Below are 20,137 nucleotides of genomic sequence, written 5' to 3'. Positions count from 1 at the left end.
CACACATTTCAACGCCCTGTTACAGCTGGGGCAACTCAACCATAGCTTGGGAGATGGGTGAAGAGGAAGAATGATAATAGGCAGCAAAGGAATTTCAAGAGTCAGGGGATTTAGATTGAGGGCCAGAGGCATAAGCTCAATTAATTTTACTTTCGCGTCCTGCTACCTAGGAAAAAAGTTTTCTAGTTTGGAACTGTGGTAGACAGAGATATGAAGTGAGATGAAAGACTGTATTCAGCATTAGCTTCTAAAAGCCATTACGACCCAATTTTTTGCTGATCTCACTTTAGTGAATTGGAGTTGGGGACTCGTTACTTCGTCTCCTTACTTAAGACTTCATTCTAAAATATAAGCTGGGACAAACTCATCCCCTTCCAGTGAGATTCTTTTTAATATTCATCACAACCCTCAACTGAATCTCAAATCAAGGTCTTAAAGTCTGATTGTATTATTACTTTGGCAAATGATTTTATTTTTCTGCATTGCCGTATATGCGATGCAGTACATTGTAGTCTGGGAGTCTCCTTGTTTGTTAAACTGTCCCTACAGCATTGAGTTAAAGGGCAAAATTAAACACACACACACACACACACTTCAAAAACAAGTACATTCAGCATAAGGGTCAGTCTGAGACTAAGTATTTGTTTATGTCACTACAATTATTTATTACAAAATTGAGAAAATTTAAGTTTATTCATAGCAAAACAAAAGCATACATTTCCCCTTAAATGATCTTCTAAAAAAATATAAAATAAAAAGTTTCCCCATTGGGTCGTTTAAGATTTATGAGATTTTCTCTTCTCCAGGATGAGTCTGAAGATTTTTAATTTATGGAATTAAGCTAGTTTAGTAGGAGGCCTTATTCAGGCATACTGCTCCAATCACTGTGATATCTTGAAATTTGCAATTGCTAAAGGAAGTTGGAGGAGTTGCTATGGAAAAGTTTCTCCTTTCTACAGAATCAGAAACCAGGAGTTTGCAGTAAAGCTAGCACTGCCTTTCTGAAGGTTTGCAGGGGGCGGGGCTGGAAGAGAATGGGAAAGAGACTGTCACTTCATCCCAGCCTCCCCAAGAGCAGCAGAGAAGTACAGATTCAGAGACCAAATCAGGTTCTAAAACACTGAATCCAAAAGAATTTTCCTGAACACCCTCACAATTTCAGCAGAGAGTGGAAGATCTGAAGAAATATAGTAAAAACACCATAAAATGCTTCTAGCTAGGCACTAAGTTCATAGAAGGTGGGGATGATACTATTATTAATAAAAAAAGGCTCCATATTCCCCTTCTAATGGAGCATGAAGGAGGCAAGGCAGTTCAACAAACCTGGCCTCGAATCCTACTCATCACCAACAGATCTCAGGTGCTCTTTGCTGGTCTCTACAAGATTAAGACATGAAAGTTCTCACACTCCCCCGTATGAGGGCTCTGCATATAGGGCAGTGCTGCAGGTTGGGGGCACACTCTGTGCAGACTACCAAGTGGCCACAGGGGACAAAAACAATGGAAACCATGCGGTCCATGCACACTTTGCACGTTCGCTCTTCTTGCAAGCGCTGCAGCTGCTCTTCTGTGCTCAGATTTCCTAGGAAATGGAGAGAGGAAAGGCCAGATGAAATGCCTGGGCAGAGAACAATCTCTAGACAAGAGTTAAGTTCTGGGAAATAGGGAATTCTCAAATCCAGGTGCCTGTCAACTCTATACTCATATTTACCTTTTTACTGCTATTCCAGTGTGTTTCAAGGGAAAGAGTCTTATTCCTTCTTTCAAGATCTCACTCAACTCCTAGCATGCTGACCAGTGAATGTCTTCAGGGTCATTTGGATCATTAGAGAGATAGGAAAGAGTGATTTTCTATTGCAAAACTGCACCCTGCCCTGATTGTAAGTCACAGCTCACCTGCTTCTTCTGAGCACTCAGGTTGGGACTCCATTCTGACTGCAGGAGTCTCAGGGGCACTCTTAACAGGTCCTGTGGAGAGAAAGGAATTTGTTTTTCCTAACTAAACAACCCAGTTCTACAGCTATGGAGGACATGCAATTGTCAAACGCTTTTGAAAAAGTAGCAGTAATTTCATATGGCTCTGAATGAGACAGTTCTGATAGAAAGTAAAATATTCAGCTTCATTCTGTCCAGTAATGGTCTGCTGAAAAAGAACACCATGCAAGGTGAAATAACTTTCCCTCTGTTGCCAGTGTCTTCCTGGCCCTTGGAGATACCAGAAGCAGTAGGTAGATAGCTATCCTTGCCCAAGCTTTTGCACTGGTCTTTGTTGCCCTCCAACAAACTCCCACTCCCTCATTCCACTCCTCTTTGGTACAGTGGGTGATCCCTGAATGAACTGAACTCTCAACATCAAACAGGTCTCTATGCCAAGTATCTTATTAGGAATCCACAGCTGTTATTTGTTCATAAGCTCCTTGCCTTGGAGAAACAACACTAAGTGGAGGTCAATTTATTTTTCTTATGGTATTTATTAAATGCTTACTATGTGCCAAGCACTGTACTAATCTGAGGCAAATACAAGATAATCAGTTTGGACATAGACCCTGCCCCACAAAGGGCTCACATTCTTAATCCCCATTTTACAGATGAGGTAACTGAGGCATAGAGAAGTGACTTGCACAAGGTCCCACAGCAAGCAAGGGGCAGAGCCAAGAGAAGAACTAAGGTCCCCTGACTCCAAGGCCTATACTCTTTCCACTAGGCCAAAACTCCTTCTCTCATCTGTCCTATTAATATTTCCTCAAGGTGTTGTCTAATGAATGGTTTCATTAATTCAGAATTCTTGATCTGGAGTCCTCTAACTCAGAATTCTCCCTCCTGGCTACAAAGTCCTATGCAACTCATGGTCTGTGGAGCTGCTAGTATATTTGAAGAGGATGTTATTGGCTAGGAAGTCCTGACCTATATGCAAGTACAGCTGAAGAAATATATGAGCAACTGACACTGTTCACAGAGGTAGTTCTTTGCCAGACGGTTGTGCTTGCTACTTGCTGTTTTGGGCCCTGCTTCTGCATCTCTTAAACTTCCCAAAGCCACTGGCTCAGAGCAACCCTTCTCCTGATCATCTACATAATAATGGTATTTGTTAAGTACTTACTATGTGCCAAGCACTGTTCTAATCTACATGCCAGGCTGGTTTGGCTGTTATCACTCAGGAGTCTAACTGACCTAATTTTTATAAGCAACTCTTCAGGGTCCAGAGAACAACAACAGTATAGATGCTTGGGCTCTGCACCCTTTGGAGAAACAGACTAAAACTAGGTTATTTTAGTCTGGACAAGAGAGGATACCATATATTAATGTCAACATTTCCCCCCATTTTTTACTGAGGACCAAACAAGGAGGAATAGCTTAAGTTGTCATGAGAAGCTAAGGTTGAACAGAGGAAAAAAACTTTCCCCAAAGGCAGAATGTATGTATGTATTTTCAAGAGGCTGGAATCTCTTATCTCTGAAGCCTGAAGGTATATTGGCATGGTTGAGTCCAGTCCCCACCATAGTCTGAAGGATGGATGGAACAGCAGGAATTTCATAGCCTTGGGTTCTATGCTTGTTCCTTTTACAATTTCAAAGATCCATAATTCACTACTGAGCTATTGGGGATATAAAAGGAGCCTTTATTTCCAAGACTCCTTGCCCCTATCCAAATATCCTCCTCCTCAGGAGAGCAGTTTGTCAGAATGGGAGGACCTAGATATGGTGGTGGGAGGAGGAGATGGCAGAAGAGAAGAGGAAGACTGAGAAGGGAAGTGACATACTTCTACTCTATTCTGCATTTTTCTCTTCTTCTTGGAAAAGATCAGAAACCAAGTCAGAGACAGACGTGAAACGGACTCCAGTCAGCACATATTTACTCTGAACCAAACTCTCCCCCAAGCTCTGGGCAAAACCCATCTGCAGGACATTCTGTACTGTGGAGAACTGCTGCAGATAAGGCCAGTCCTGATTGCCCATTTGATCTGCAAAGCAGAGTAAAGAGACACTTTACCAAGAAGGGAAGCCATTAAAACCTACTGGGGCTCACAGGACCAAAGACCTCAAAAGGACTTCAGTGGGGCCTTACCCAGTAGTTTGAAGTAGGAGAAGAGAGAATGGGGTAAATTTGTCTTTTAAAATGTTGTAAGTACTGAATAATCATTTCTAAAATTCTGAAGTAGCAAAAGCTCACACCCCTAGTAGTCCATAATCATAAATTTCTAAACCAGACGGCATTCCCTATAGAAGAAGCCCATTTTTTCCTAGAAACCAGAAATTTTCTCCCTTTTTTTCCCCTAAACTTCCATTTTAACACATGGAAGTCATGGGTTTCTACACAGCAGAGGACTAAAATCCAAAGACAAAGCAGTTTTTTGGTCTAAAAATTTCAACAGACTTGAGGCCTAGGAAGCAGTGTAACCTAGTGAAAAGAACATGGTCCTGGGAGTCAGAGGACCTTGGTTCTAATCCCAGCTCTACCACTTATCGGCTGTGCAACCTGGGGCAAGTCACCACACTTCTCTGTGCCTCTATTTCCTCATCTGTAAAATGGGGATTTAATTCTACTCCTTTCTACTTAGACCATCAGCCCCGTGTGGGACAGGGATTGAATCCAACCTGGTTAACTTGTCTCTACCTCAGCATTTAGTACAGTACTGGGTACACAATTAGTGCTTAACAAGTACCTTAATAAAAAAAAAAAAAAAGGCATTAAAACTCTCCCTTCCCATCAAAAGCCTTATATTTCAGTTATGAATACTCCTTATTCATGTGCATCTTTATACCAAAGGAAAGCTTTTTGCATCAAAACCTTACCATCTTCGGAGTATTCGGTCACTTTGCTGAGTTGCAAGTGGAACAGTCCAGAACATGATTGCAATACAATAAGTACAAGAATGGTTGTTCCAATATGATTCATTTCAAAATAATGTTTTCCCCTCCCCACTTCACTCAGGATAGAAGACTAGTACATATGATTCGGGAGTTGAGAGATTGAGAGCTCTGGACTGGAGTTTTCACAGAAGCTTGAGGTCTGGGCCTCAGACTCCCTTGAAAAAGTTAAAATGTGAGAGGGGAGGCTAAGGCTGCTGGTAAGCATGAGGCTAGCTGGGGATTGGGAATGCAGTTCCTCTCTGACTTGATGGGAGCAGAGAAACTGCTCTCCTGCCGGCCATTGGGGCTGGAACAGCAGGAGTGGAGGGTTGCCTTTCCTTCTGACTTTGGGCCACAGCAACCATGCCCGCTGCTGGTGAACAACCGCATGTGGGCTCCACAAACCATGACCTCCTCGCCTTCTGCCGGCAGCATGCTACCCCTGACCCAAGGACCTGTGGGGCTCCCATCATCTTCACCAGGGTGCAGACTGTAAACTCACTGTGGGCAGGGAATGTGTCTGTTTATTCTCTCCCAAGTGCTTAGTATAGTACTCTGCACACAGTAAGAGCTCAATAAATACAGTTGAATGAACACTAACATGGAGTCACTTTAACATACAGAGGGGCCAGTCCAGTGTGGGACCATTGGTGAGTCCAAAAATCCCAGTTTGGCCCATTTTGTGTTTTCAGGAAATATACCTATTTCAAGGTATAAGGTTCCTCTACCATTTCCCTGTTTGATGGGACAAAGGGAAGAAGTTCAGCAACTGACCTTGGGCCACCGTGGACTCTTGTTCATTCAGCTCTCCTGAACTGCCCTGCAAGTGACATAGTAAAAGAAAGTCATTAAAATGTCATTAATTGAAACAGCAAGGCCCAAAAGGATAGGGACAACTGAGCTTACCAAGGATTCCATGGGAGTGAAATACAAGTCACAAATGCTGTTGACGTAGTCCCTTCCTCTGGCTTGAAGCAAGAACTCACATCTAAAATGTGAAAAAAAATGGTATTTGTTAAGCACTTATGTGCAGAGCACTGTTCTAAATGCTGGGGGAGATACAGGGTCATGGGGTTGTCCCATGTGGGGCTCACAGTTAATCCCCATTTTCCAGATGAGGTAACTGAGGCACAGAAAAGTGAAGTGACTTGCCCACAGTCACACAGCTGACAAGCAGCAGAGCCGGGATTCGAACCGATGACCTCTGACTCCCAAGCCCCGGCTTTTTCCACTGAGCCACGCTGCTTTGTGGCATGCTTAGAACAGTGCTTTGCACACAGAAAGCACTTAACAAATACCAACATTATTATTATGTTGTAAATTACCTAGAATAACACCTCCATTAATGGAGATGCTCCATCCTTGAGGCAAAGGACCAACAGGAGCAAAGTCTATATCATGTGAGGGTTTATAGCTGCTCTTAAAGAAGAGAGAAGTTTATCTCCTGGACTAAAAGTCTGTCAATTGGCTGGGGAATCCCTCCCTCCAAGTCAAGTGTCCTTTGACATTCATAGCCAAGAACCTGCCTTTTTTTTTTTTTTTTTTTTTTTTTTTAGCTCCCTTCCTTTCCATCTTTCTTCCAAGCCCGGGACTGTAGGTGCCTTTCCCAGCAGCCAGGCTAAATCTGGCTGTCAGAATGTAATATCAGGAGGTCAAATTGGCCTGGAAAGGGGGATGCTATGGGCAGATGAGAGAGGAGATTTGACCCTTTCCCAGAAAACTTTCCTGGTGGGAAAGGAGGCAAATTAAATCAGAGATTGGGATGGTCATTTCCCTAAAGTGAGAAAAATCCTAGATTACCTTGGAAACCATTTAGCATGTTCTCTCCAGGGATCATCCCCTTGTTCCCAGTTCCTCAAGCCACCATCACAGTAGTAGCAAGTCACCTTATCACGGTGGCCTGAAAGAGACATCAAAAGCCCATCAGTTTCCAGCACAAAAATACAGGTAGATTATTTCCAGGATATAACCAGCTCCTATCTGCAACAAGCCTCAGACTGGTGGAGTAAGGCTTCAGAAGGTCAAAAAGATTATTCTGAAAGGCCATGCAGATTAAAGTCTTTTCTCTAGACAGATTTAAGGTGAGGGATTTGATCCTTGAGTCCCACCAAGGGTTGGATCCCTGACTCCAATCATCTTGAGGTCAGTGCATCCTCAGTGTGAAGCAGGCCGGGAAATATGCTTAGCCCACCTGCTCCTTGTAGAATCTGAGAAATAGCCAGAGTCAAACTTTGCAAGGCTCTCTTAGGGGTCGGCTCACTAACTTCTAAACTATGCCTGTTAAATATCTAGTCTGCTAGCCCTTTAGCCATGCCAATTCAATCAGCTCCTCTTCCCTCATCCTCAGTGAGGCATTGGCAACATGGTGATATTCAACCTCAAAAAACAAAGAGGTAAAAGCAAAAAAACAAAAAAAAACCTTGATTTGACCATGGAACTGTACATTTGGCCCTTTGCCAATGATCAACCTTAAAGAGTTGACTAAAATGCAGATTTTCAACCCGTACCTTCATAGTTATATTCAGAAGGGATCTATCTGAAGACACAGCAAGGCAATTGAGAGATTTTTCTAGATTAATTAGAAAAGGCAAAGGATTTCTAATCACTGCTTCTCCCTCTTCTGGACTCTTCCACACTCCTGCTTTGGTCTTTTGTTTGATTATTTAAAACTGAATGAGAAATAAAAAGGCCAAAAGGCACATTTCCCATGGATAACAAGGAAAAAATGAGATTTAATGTTAACATTTCTCTGTTTCTTTCCACTGATGTTTGGGTATGTTTTCAATAGTAATAGCATTTGTTAAGTGCTGAATACTCTACTAACTCTGGAGTAAATACAAGATAATCAGATCAGACACAGTCCTTGTTCTACCTGGGGCTTGCAGTCTAAAGGGGAGTGATAACGGTTAAATAATCCTCATTTTTGAGATGAGGAAAGCAGAAAGAAGTTAAATGATTTTCCCGAGGTTACCTAACAGGCATATGGATCTCCCAGGCCCATGTTCTTTCCAAAAGATCACACTGATTTTTAAAATTGTACAAACTCACTAGTTAAGCAAGCACAAAACTGTTCTAGGGAGAGTAAGAATTCATTCATAAAAGCTAGAACATATTATGGAGTAGTTTGTGCAACCCACCTATACTAATATCTTTCCCAAATCCATTCAATCGTATTTATTGAGCTCTTATGTGCAGAACACTTTAAGCGCTTGGAATGTACAAATGCTTAAAGCTGGTCTTTGCAAAAAAAGTGCTCAATAAATATCATTGATCAATCTTGACCCTAATCTACGATATGCCTAAAATGGCTAAACCCACAGCAACAATGAAAAAATAATTTCATAAGGAGAATCCCAAAAAGGAGGCATGCTAGGTCCCAGAGTTGGGAGGCCAAAGCTACTCTAGGCAAGAAGAGAGCTTCATACCTGAATAGAAGAAGCCTGCTCTGGCCAGTTGTTCTGGCTGCGCCATGGCATTCAGTGGCCAGTTGTGGAACGTTGCCCTTCTCATCTCTTCTGGCTCCATATCCGGGTATGTGGGCTGCCTGGCCAGCCCACGCTCCTCCTCTTCCTCCTCTTCCTCCTCAGAAATTCTCTGCAGCTGGCTCAGGATCTGCCCATCCACACAGTCTGAGGCTTGCCTGGGTGGGAAGGTGGGAAGGTTGCCAACATTCTTGCCAAGGACAAAGTCACAGTTGGGGAAAAAACGCTGATGCTCCAAGATTGGTGAATCCCCAGGCACCCAGCTCTTCAGAATCCCACCACAACAAAAACACTTTACACTGTCTCCTGGTCCAACAAAGAAGAAACCAGCCTTGGCGAGGTCCAGGCCTGAAACAGGGGCAGTGGATGGCCACTGCAGAAACGTTCTCTGCCTTCTCTTTTCACTTCTCATGCTGGGCTTGGCCACATCCAGATTTCCATCATCCTGAATGCCTGATTCATCCCAAATTAAGTTATCCTCTAGGTTTCTATGCTGAGAGATAAAGAAAGACATGTCTCTAGACTGCTAGTCCAGGCTCCTGAATAAGGTAGATTAGTGGGATAAAAACCTGCTTAGTCCTGGTCCAAATCCCTACCGACACACACACACGGGTCAGCCAACTGAAGTTTCTGGAAAGTGCACAGACTGGATTCAGTCTCTTTTGCTGGAGCAGTAGCCAATCAAATACCAGAGTTTCAATCCTGCCTGTCACACAGGACTTCAGCAGCAGCTGTGGTTGCTTTCACGGCTCCAAAAATCCAGGAAGTTCTCTGAGGAAAGGAGAGAGAAAGCTCAAAACAAAGCCACCCTTCTGGCAAATTCAGGTTTGCTACAGGGTCCTCAAAAAAGGATACACTTAACTTCAAGATAGGTTGGGAAAAGGAGATTAGAGAGATTCAGATTCAACTGAAAGGGAGTGCTATTTACAACCTAAAGAATGAGTTAGCCTTCTTAAGAACAAGGGCCCTTGACTACCCTTTGAAGCCATGTATCCTGTGGGGATCCTAGCTGTAGCGCAATGTCAAAACAGCTCATCAGTTACTTGTTTCTAATTAGTTTTCTACAGAATAAGACTCAACAGCCTGAATCATGCCCCCTGGTACATGAGAGATGCTCAAGCTGGGAGTCTGCCTGTTCATGTGCTTGCTATTTTATTTTTAATTAAATTAGAAGTTCCAGGTAGCCAGAGTTCAACATTAAATTAGACACTTGGGGATCATCCATGGCTGTTTGCTGACAACCTGCAATACCAGACTTGAAGAAAGTGCAGGAATCATCTCTCGGCACCCAGTCTGCTTACTTGGGAAAGTCACGGCACATTTCATCCTGTCTCTTAGGCATCACGGCCAACACAAAACTGGACCTAGCCCAAGCTATGCAGAGGAAAAGGAGAGTGCCTCCTTTTCCACTCAAAGGTATTTACTGAGCACTTACTGTATATAGAGCACTACACTGTATTGTACTGGGAAAGAACAATACTCCAGAGTTAATAGACATGATTCCTGTCCACAAGGCATTTACAGTCTAGTGAGACTCCTTGTTCCCCTCCCCAATCTATGGAAATTCATTTCCTCCCTTTGCAAATGAGGAGTAGCTATTGATCAGTTCATTGCACAAGCTCACTGTCATGAGATGTCACTATGACCCTAAGCCATGTGAAAACACCTTGGATAACAGCTTGCAGGTTAGTAGGGTTTTACTCAGATTTTAAATAAGATTGACTTTAACATACTCATCTACTTTAGCTCTGTTCAGAAGGATGAGTGACTAGAGGACAGGGCTTGCAGGAGTCTCCTCCTGTTATATTTTCAAGAAGTGGCCACAAAAGCCTCTTGGGCAAGAGGAAATCATAAGCCCAGCAAACTCAATTAGGAGCTCCAACTTCTTCGACAAAGTTTCTCAGTCTGAAGGCACCTCAAGCTCTTCTTTCACTGTGGTTTCATGTCTGGTAATACTTTGTTCCTGGAAACCCTTCCTCAATGAAATGGATAGCTAAAAGAACAGATGCTGTTGAGGGGGAGAAACAAAGAGCCGCAAATGAAAGATTGGTGAAAGTAATCTAAGTGAGGAGCACTAGAAAAGCCTTTCATGTTTATTCTATGATTTTAAGTGAATTAGTGTCAATCACACATCCCACCTAAGTATTCACTGCACTGAGGCAGAGTTTCCTGTCTGGCCTGTTTTCACCAGGGCTGTGGATGCAGCCTGACCTGTAGAAGCATGCCTTTCTCACCCCCTTCCACAAATGCAAGTGGTTAGATTTTTAAATACCTAAACGTATGACTAGAGACAAAGTTGCCCAGCGTAAGACACCAAGGTAAGATAAATGGTGAAGTGGTAGTGAGAAGCAGCGTGGCTTGGTGGAAAGAGCATGGGCTTGGGAGTCAGAGGTCATGGGTTCGAATCCAAGCTCTGCCACTTGTCTGCTGTGTGACTGTGGGCAAGTCACTTCACTTCTCTGTGCCTCAGTTACCTCATCTGTAAAATGAATGGGGATGAAGACTGTGAGCCCCACGTGGGACAACCTGATTACCTGTATCTACCCCAGCGCTTAGAACAGTGCTCTGCACATAGTAAGTGCTTAATACAAACATTATTAGTAGTTAATTGTATCGGTGCTAAGCACCAAAGTAAACAGATTAAGCCAGTCCCACCAGAGGCCCACAAACTAGATAGGGATAAACAAAGTGAAATACAAAAATAATTCAGAATTAACAGTCTGAGATAAGATTATGAAATACCCAACAGGAGAGGAATAGAAGAAGGAGGAGCAGAAAAAGCAGGGAGGCCTAAGTCAAGCACAGGGCTGGGAGTTAGAAGGGCCTGGGTTCTAATCCCAGCTCTGCCATTTGTCTGTTATGTGACCTTAAGCGAGTCACTTAATGTCTCTGTGCCTAAATTCTCTCATCTGTAAAATGGGGATTAAGACTTTGAGCCCCTCAAGGGACAGAGACTATGCCCAACCTGATCAGCGTGTATCTATCCCAGCACTTAGAACAGTGCCTGGTACATAGTAAGGCCTTAAATATTGTAACAACAAACAACAAAAACTGTTTCCACTTGTAGCTCTAGTAAATACATCCCTCAAACTAAGCGAAAAATCCTAAGGTAGATAGCCACTCCAATTGCTTTCTTCATGCCTAGGGAATACCTGAATCAGAAATTTCTGACCCTCAGAAAGTTGGAGTCTGCAGCAACTCCCTTTTTAAGACATCCCCAAAGTGCTTTGGTTTTACCCGGCTCTTAAATCCAGCCTCTCCTTTGCAGGAAGGGCATCTGGCATTGTGTGACAAAAAGAGAGTGGGATTGAATCTATTTGAGAGAGTTCAAGGTTGTCTCTGCCTTTAGGGAAAGCTAGTGTGGTGACTAGTCCTCTGTTTTAAAGCAGTTCTGCCAAATCAGAAATCAGAAACCGTTCTCCACAGCAGAGGTAGCCTGCACAGCCTCCAGCCCCATTCTGTCAGTTAGCTCAATAATAATTGTGGTATTTGTTAAGCATTTACTATTGCCAGGTACTATACTAGTGCTGGGGTGGATATAAGCAAAATCAGGTTGAAATACAGTCCCTTCCCAAGTGGGGCTCACAGTCTCAGTCCCCATTTTACAGATGAAGTTACTGAGGCCCAGAGAAGTGAAGTGACTGACTCAAGGTCACAAAGCAGATAAGTGGCAGAGTCTGGATTAGAACCCATGACCTTCTGACTCAGAACCATGCTCTATCCACTGGGCCAGGCTGCTCCTCTTAAAACCAAATGGAGAAAGAGACAAATTAGATCTAGATAGGATAAAGAGAAAGATTACAGGTTAATGCCTCAGCCATTTGTGTCCAGAAGTAAATTAAGCCAGTGGATGGATTATTTATTTATAAGCTTGTCACAAGTAACACTGAAAGGATAGGCTGTTGAACGAGCATTGGAAAAGCAGTTTCCATTTCCATCCCTTCAATAACCTCCCACAAGAATGCATGTCACATCCCTTTCTATATCTTGGCTTCATCCCCAAAACTGCACCCTCGCTTAGATCTGCCATTAAGAGAACAAGGACATCCTTAAGCACCGCTGATTAGCCAAACAAGTACCTAGGACTGAAGGCTGTTAGGAAAATGTGCCAAGCATTCCAAACTAATTCTAAACTTAAGAATTAAACCTTAACTTTTACTTCTTCAACTGTGACCAAAGAAATTCTACTACCTAGTCATACATCATCTCCATCCCACACAGCAGTCCTCCCACATAGCCTCTCATTCAATTTCATCCCCACAAAGCAAAAGGCTTTTATGAAATGCCAAATGTTGATCTAATCCCTAAGAATTGAAGTAGTGCCTGAGTATTTTAAGGGAGTTATAAATTCCATTACCCCTCTCCTTTGCTTTCCTGCTTCACTCCCTACCATCCACCCCCAACCAAATAACTCAACATTCCTTCATTACAGCCTTGCATGATCTGTAGCATTTCCAACCTGAAGGCATCTCCCCATTACCGCTCAGCAAAAATGATGACCTAAGTTCAGAGATGAATGTAGAAGAAAGGTAAGTCAGAAAAAAAAAAACCATGAGCACCTTATTCACCTCTTTCCAAGCTGAAATATAGCCATTATCTGCTTCCTAAAAGAAGACTATCACCAACCTCCTTAGGCTCCTTGCCTCGACCAATCTTCTTTAAAGCTGTTGGTCCAGCTGTTTCCACTTTTTCATTGGCTGAATACTGAAGGCATAATCACCCAAGAAGATGGCTTCCTTCTGTTTAAAAGATTCACCTGGAGGCAAAAAGTCTCACTTCCCTCGAGACCTAGTAATTTCTCCCATTCAAACTTTCACTTTGTAGTATTCCTAAGGTTTGTGTATTTTTTCTCTCTGCAGAGTAAAGGGAAAGGGCAGTTTGTATGTGCACACCCAAGAAAGAGTTAAGTTCTTGAAATAACTTCAAGGCTCACCTTTTTCTTCCTCACTGGAAATGGCATAATTGCCTTTCCTTTCCTGATTCTCTTCCCTTTGGGGCACTTTCAGTTGCAGGCCACTGCCTAACAGGGGGAAATGATAAATTTGTGACCATAACACTTACTTCATCTTGTTCTGATCCTAAGAACCCTGGCAATTGTCTTTGTTTAGTCAGAAGAGAGAGCTAATAAAGGAGTGCTCAGGGACTGTCTCTAAATCCTTGAAGAGCAGTTAAATAGAAGATAATGGGCAGCTGTTGTTCTCTGGTCTTTTACTAAAGGTAGAACTAAGGAAAAAGATTTGGAGCAGGAGAAAGTGCCACAACACAGTCAAGCTTAGGAAATTATCCAACTAGTAAGCATCTTGGTTTCCACTGAAAGGCAGATAGCGTGGTTTAATAGAAAAGTGGAAAACAGGAGTCCTGGGTTCTAGTCTCCATTCCTTATCAACTTTAAGGCACTCAATCAGCTCTCCACCTCCTACCTTACCTCACCAATATTCTACAAACCAACGCACACACTTAGTCCCTCTAATGCCAACTTACTCACAGTACTTCAGTCTCATTTGTCTTGCCACCAACCACTTGCCCATGTTCTCCCTTTATCCTGGACTTTACTCCTTCCTAATATCTGACATACCACCTCTTTTCCCACCTAACGGCCCTACTAAAATTATACCTCCTCCAAGAGGCCTTCCCAAACTAGGTCCTCATTTCTCCATTTCACTGTGTGTCACCTATGCATTTGGATCTGTATTCCTTATACACTTGATAGTCACCTCCACCCCCACAACATTTATGTACATATCTTTATATTCTGCCATTTACCTAACAGTAATTTATTTTAATGTCTGTCTCCCCCTCTGGACTGTGAGGTCCTTGTGAGAAGGAGACTGTATCTATTAGTTCTACTGAATTGTTCTCTCCCAAGTGCCTAGTATAGTGTTTAGCACAGAGTAAGAGTTCAATAGATATCATTGATTAATTGATCGGTTAGGATATAATAAGATCAGAAATGGGAAAGTGCTTTGGAAAAATGAGAAAACTATACAGGTTCTATGTGGTTATGTATATATAATTATATATGATAAATTATTGCAATAACAATAATAATGAACAGATTGCTATCAGGCAGAGGGCCAGAACGTCTTACTTTATTAAGTTACAGCCTGCTTCATTCACTACATGTACCAAATCAATGATAATTCTCCCTCACATAAAGAGAGACCTGTCCTTAAGATAGGAAAATGATGTTATTGATAGGGAAATGCAAATTAAAGCCCCAACTCCAAGAAACTTAAATGCGCATGTCTCCATCTTTTTATTTCCTTTTCCTTCTGGGCATTGCTGCTCCAAAGGGTTGCAACCTCTCTCTCCTCAGCCTTAAAGTAAACCTCAGAACACTAATCCTCTTGACTGTGGTTGCCTTCTGGTCATCTTATCTTCTCTCTGAGGTTTGACCCTCCACTCCAGTAAGACCCTCCACTCAGTCTTTATTAACAGAGTATAGTCCTGACACTTTGCTCAGATATCTGAACCCCCATCTCCACATGGAGTTAGGTTTGATATGAGGAAGAACTTCCTGCCAGAAGGAGTTGTCCCACCCTGGAATAAATTGTAAAGAGAGAGTACAGAATCACTTTCCCTTCAGTCCTATCTGAAAGCAGGAAAATAGCAGTGTGGCGTGGTGGAAAGAGCATGGGCTTGGGAGACAGGGGTCTTGGGTTCTAATCCCTGCTCTGCCACTTGTCTTCTGTGTGACTTTGGACAAGTCACTTAACTTCTCTGTGCTTTAATTACCTCATCTGCAAAAAGGGGATTAAGATTATGAGCCCTACCTGGAACAACCTGATAAACTTGTATCTCCCCCAGTGCTTAAAACAGTGCTTGGCACATAGTAAGCGCTTAACAAATATCATCATTATTATTATTATAAAATAAGCTCTCATAGACCTTTTCAGCTCTTACCTTCCCTGAATATCACAGTAAGCCTCACTACAAGATTGATCTGTTGAACTCCTACACTCTTTCTTCAATACAGACATAGTTTTCCTTCCTAATTTTGTGGCTATGGGTCAATAGGGAAAATTCCTATGGCCCTTCCTAAAACATGAGAGGAAAATCAAATTCCTGATTTTCAGTCACATCCTATTTAGTATGAGAAGAGAAAAACCATGGTTAATGTTGAAACTGGAACGCTCACATAATTCTATAGGAAGGTGTTTGAAATGCTAGCCCTTTCCAGTTGCCTGCACAAAAGCATTCTGCGTTCCTCATTCAAAGGAATCAAATTCTTACATTCCACTGAAGAAATAATGACTTCAAGTCTTATCTGTCTAGACACGTTTTTAATAAGATATAAAAATGGTTTGGGAATTTAAAACCCAAATGTGGGGGTTCATTTTGAAATTTAGTATTTCAAAATTTGGCGTTTTTTTCTTTAAAGTCTACCACTTCCTCTCTACACGGTAGAGGGCAGTGCTGACAATTCTGTGAGAACAATCCTGTTGTGAGATCCATAGGTAGATCTTCAAAGGGGGATTTTCTGGGTTTCTTTGGTGGTTGTTGTAGAAATTTTAAAAATCAAATTCTCCAAAGACTGATTAATTTCGAGAATAAAAAGTCTCGAGAAAGGAATATGTCAAGTATTGCACAGAATTTTTAGAATCTTGCGAAGGCCACCACAATGGCTGCTTTTGTGGCTACTGTGGCTGTCGGTATGAACTGAGAGGAATCTGAAACTCTGTTGCTCCTTTTATATTTATCATCATCCTTGTCTTTTATATTTTTGTTTAATCTTCAGTTATATTTTTATGGCCAACCTCCTTCCTCCTCTTCATCTTAGTCTTAGATTGTGAGACTCCTCCCCCTTCTAGACTGTGAATCCATTGTGGACAGGGATTGCCTCTATTTGCTGCTGAATTGTACTTTCCAAGCACTGAGTACAGTGCTCTGCCCACAGTACTTGCTCAATAAATACGATTGAACTGAATTGAATTGAGCCATGAGAGGGCTAGGGACCACATCTACAGTTTTTTCTAGGTACTTCTTTTCCAGCATTTACTAGAGTACTTTGCATAGAGTGCCCAGTAAATAATTACTGCAACAATTAGAAATTTTTTATGTAAAAAGCAGATCTGCAAATTATTGTGGATGTACCCTCTGGAAAATTATTGATAATAGCATGGGAGGAAGTCTTCCTGTAGTATGTAGTATGGTACCTGTTAACATGAGTATATTTCCAAGTAAAAAAATGTTAAGGATTCCAAGATCCAAAATGTCACAGCCATTTTCTGGGTCTCCTAATGTCCTTTTTATTGTGACAGTGAGACACTGTATGCCCTTTGTTTGGAAGTTTCTCAACACCATCAATATGATACCTGAGCCAAGAGCAAGCATGTGAATCATGTAGAGATTTCAGTAATAACTTCATCAAAATGCAGCAGGAAGGGCAGAAAGTGGTTTTAAACTGTGCCTTTTGGATTATAACTTCTGGAGGTCAAGAACCATATCTTCTTCTTGTTCAACAAAACTACTTTTACCCATATTTTCTCTGTCCTTGCCCTTTATAAACGTTGGTGTTTGTGATTGTTGAATGATACATGATAACTAAAATGACCTTTAATCAAAATGAATGTGTTCCATTACAAGATAACAGCCTATAAGATTCTCAAGTTACTCAATCTGCTGCTTAAATTCTTATCTTTTTTTGATGTTCTATGTCTTTAGCATATACATTTGCATCTACATTACTATATTTTTGTCAGATACAGTGTCTAACTTTCAATGGTATTTTTCCCAGTGCTTTGTAGGGTGCTTTGCACATAGTAGATGCTTAATAAATACTATTACTACTACTAGACATGCCTGCTAACAAAAGGAAAAGAAGCCCCTGGTATAAGGAGAAAATGGGATTCCAAGGTAAAAAGACAGAACTGGAAGAGGGAGAATGTATCCCCCACATGTCAAGGGCAAGGATGTTTCCCCATAGTCTTGGGGTTTTTGCCACTCGAGCTGGGGTGCTATTTAGGGGTATCCTTTTGCAGTGGTGAATTTGATCATCATCCAGTTCTCTGTTCCTCTGCTTTCTGAAGGCATCTCTACACAGTTTAATGATAATGATTCTCTGCCTGATTCTCCCTATTTCTAACTCATTAAGATCTCTCATATATGATGCTAAAGAGATAACAGACATAACATTATCTAGTCCTCACTAACCTTCTTTAACATGATTACCTTCAATTTATCTTAATTTTATTCAACCAACTTATTTTAGAGCCACCATGAAAATGACCATAGGCTCACATGCCCAGGGTTTAAAAGAAATCAGCTAGTGGTTCCGGATGAATTCAGGCAATGAGCCTCTAAGAAATGGATTAAGTTCTCTCTCCTTCCCATTACCTTTTCAATAGGTTTTCATGGGAATTTAGGGTCTTAAGGAACTCTAAATTACTCTGAATCAATAAGACTAAATGGGGAGTTTCCCAGGGATTAGAACTAGCCTCAGTTTTGTTTAGCATCTCCATAAATAATATGAAAGAGGGACTGCACAGTGAAATTTCACTGGGGAAAAAGTGAAAGAAGCAGCATGGTCTAGTGGAAAGAGCATAGGCCTGAGAGTCAGAGAATCTGGTTTCTAATATTGGCTCCAACACCTGTCTGTGACCTTGGGCAAGGCACAACTTCTCTGTGTCTCTTACCTTATCTGTAAAATGGGGATTCAATCCTCCTCCCTCTAACTTAGACTATTAGCCACATATAGGACAGGGACTGTATCCAACCTGATTATCTTGATTCTACCCAAGCATGAGTACAGACAGTCCCTGGCACATAGTTAGCACCTAACAAGTACATAAAAAAAAACAGTTTGTAGATAGCACTGAGCTCTTCTGAGTGGCGAAATGTTCTTCAAAGGGAGATAAACTACAGGAAGATTTTGCAAAACTCAAAAAAAATGAGCAAAAGCATATAGTGAAAACTAATCCAAATTATGAGCTTTGAGCTATCAGTCATGACACTGGAAAGAGATTTCAGAGATACTGTTGGTTCCTCTTTTTTTAATGGTATTTCTTAAGTGCTTATATTATATGCACTGTACTAAGTTCTGGGGTAGATACAAGCTAATCAGGTTGGACACAGTCCCTGTCCCACATGGGGCTCACAGTCTTATTCCCTATTTTACAGATGAGGAAACTGAGGCACAAAGAAGTTAAGTGATTTACCCAGGGTCACACAGCAAACAGGTGGCAGAACCAAGATGGGAACCCAGGTCTTTCTGTCTCCCACGACCATGCTCTATCCACTAGGCCATGCTGCTCATTTCCATCATTGTTCCTATGTGTTACAACAGTCAAAAAGGCCAATTGAATGATAGGCATCCTGAGGAAGTGGATAGAAAATGAAACAAACGACATGGGTTTGCCACTAAATAAAACCATTGTGTTCTAGCACCTGTAATACTGTACACAGCCATATGTGTAGCAGTTCTGATTGCTGCAGATTAGGAAGGACTTAATGGAGTTAGAGAAGGGCAGCAAAGATGATCAGAGGCTGGAGAAGCTTCTAAAGACTGATAGACAAGGATAAATAAATAAGACTCTTTAGTCTTGAAAGGAAAAAGTTCTATGAGGAGATGATTGGAGTCTAATAAATGAATTGTGTGGACAGGAAAAACAGTAAACTGTTCAACAAATGTCACAACACGAAGATGAGAGGCCACTCATGGAAGTGTGAAGTTGGGAGCTTCATAACAAACAAAAGGAAACACTTTACACACCGAGCCATAAACACATAGAATTTGTTACCATAGTAAGTTATTCAGGTTGAAAATATCAGCTCAAGGTACAGGGGGGTTGGGATAAATTCATCGTCGAGCAGTCCGTAATGGGCTATTAGAGAGAATGTTAAATCTGTAGCGAGAGAAAGTTAAAGACGACAGGTGGTAGATACCTAAAATTAAGATGGATGTCAAGATGGGTAACCACCACACAATTTCTTCAGACATCCTGTAACCACTGTCAGTTACCTTTTCATTCATTAATTCGTTCATTCAGTGGTACTTACTGAGCACTTACTGTGTGCAGAGCACTATACTAAGTGCTTGGGAGACTACAATATAACAAAAAATAGACACATTCTCTGCCCACAGTGAGCTTACAGTCTAGAGGAGGAGACAGACATTAATTTTAATAAATAAATTACAAATGTGTACATAAGTGCTGTGGGGCTGAAAGTGAGGATGAAAAAGGGAGCAAGTCAGGGTGATGCAGAAGGGAGTGGGAAAAGAGGAAAGGAGGGCATAGTAGGGAAGGCCTCTTGAAGAAGATGTGCCTTCAATAAGACTTTGAAGAGGGGGAGAGTCATTGTCTGTCAGATCTGAGGAGGGAGGTGTTCCAGGCAGGATGTGGGTGAGGGGTCAGCGGGGAGATAGACGAGTTTGAGGTAGAGTGAGAAGGTTAGCATTAGAGGAGCCAAGTGTATGGGCTGGATTGTAGTAGGAGAGTAGTGAGGTGAGGTAGGAGAGGGCAAGGTGACTGAGTGCCAGCTATGAGTGCCAGATTGAGTGCTTTAAAGCCAATAGTGAGGAGTTTTTGTTTGATGCAGAGATGGATGGACAACCACTGGAGTTTCTTAAGGATTGGGGTGCTGGGCTGAATAGCCCTTGGTCCGATCCAGTATTAGCAGGTCTTGTCTTCTGTAAACTGAAGACAGAAGACAGACACTTGGGCTGTCCACCTAGTGTCATAGGAGACTTCAGGAGGAGAAGGTGGGGGTTAGAAGGTGGGCCGAGCATGTGGCTGTTGAAACTGTTGAAAACATTTTAACCTAATTACAAGAATGCTTGGAGTTTGGCTCAAACTTCAAAAGACA

General features: G+C 41.9%; 1 protein-coding gene across 4 annotated transcripts in view; it reads right to left on the bottom strand.

The window, feature by feature from the left end:
* Positions 1–638: 638 nt before the first annotated feature.
* The window catches only part of BIRC7 (baculoviral IAP repeat containing 7), a 32,986-nt gene continuing 13,487 nt past the window's right edge, over positions 639–20,137 (bottom strand). Inside the window, exons 1-7 of one of the 4 annotated variants that reach the window (XM_007668733.3) lie at positions 12,959–13,186; positions 8,276–9,103; positions 6,651–6,750; positions 5,757–5,838; positions 5,625–5,670; positions 1,897–1,968; positions 639–1,582 (exon numbers count right to left, since the gene is read on the bottom strand). In XM_007668733.3, the coding sequence (XP_007666923.1) occupies positions 1,386–1,582; positions 1,897–1,968; positions 5,625–5,670; positions 5,757–5,838; positions 6,651–6,750; positions 8,276–8,846 (1,068 nt within the window). In that variant the 5' untranslated portion in view covers positions 8,847–9,103; positions 12,959–13,186 and the 3' untranslated portion in view covers positions 639–1,385. Of the gene's footprint in view, positions 1,583–1,896; positions 1,969–5,624; positions 5,671–5,756; positions 5,839–6,650; positions 6,751–8,275; positions 9,104–12,891; positions 13,187–20,137 lie in introns of those variants that run through there. The other 3 variants (XM_007668732.2, XM_007668731.2, XM_029071014.2) reach the window with 3 other exon arrangements.

The sequence above is a fragment of the Ornithorhynchus anatinus genome, chromosome 8 (genome assembly GCF_004115215.2).
Source record: "Ornithorhynchus anatinus isolate Pmale09 chromosome 8, mOrnAna1.pri.v4, whole genome shotgun sequence".
NCBI lineage: Eukaryota > Metazoa > Chordata > Mammalia > Monotremata > Ornithorhynchidae > Ornithorhynchus > Ornithorhynchus anatinus.
The sequence above is the reverse complement of the archived record's forward strand: the minus strand, read 5'-3'. Positions and strand labels throughout refer to the sequence as shown.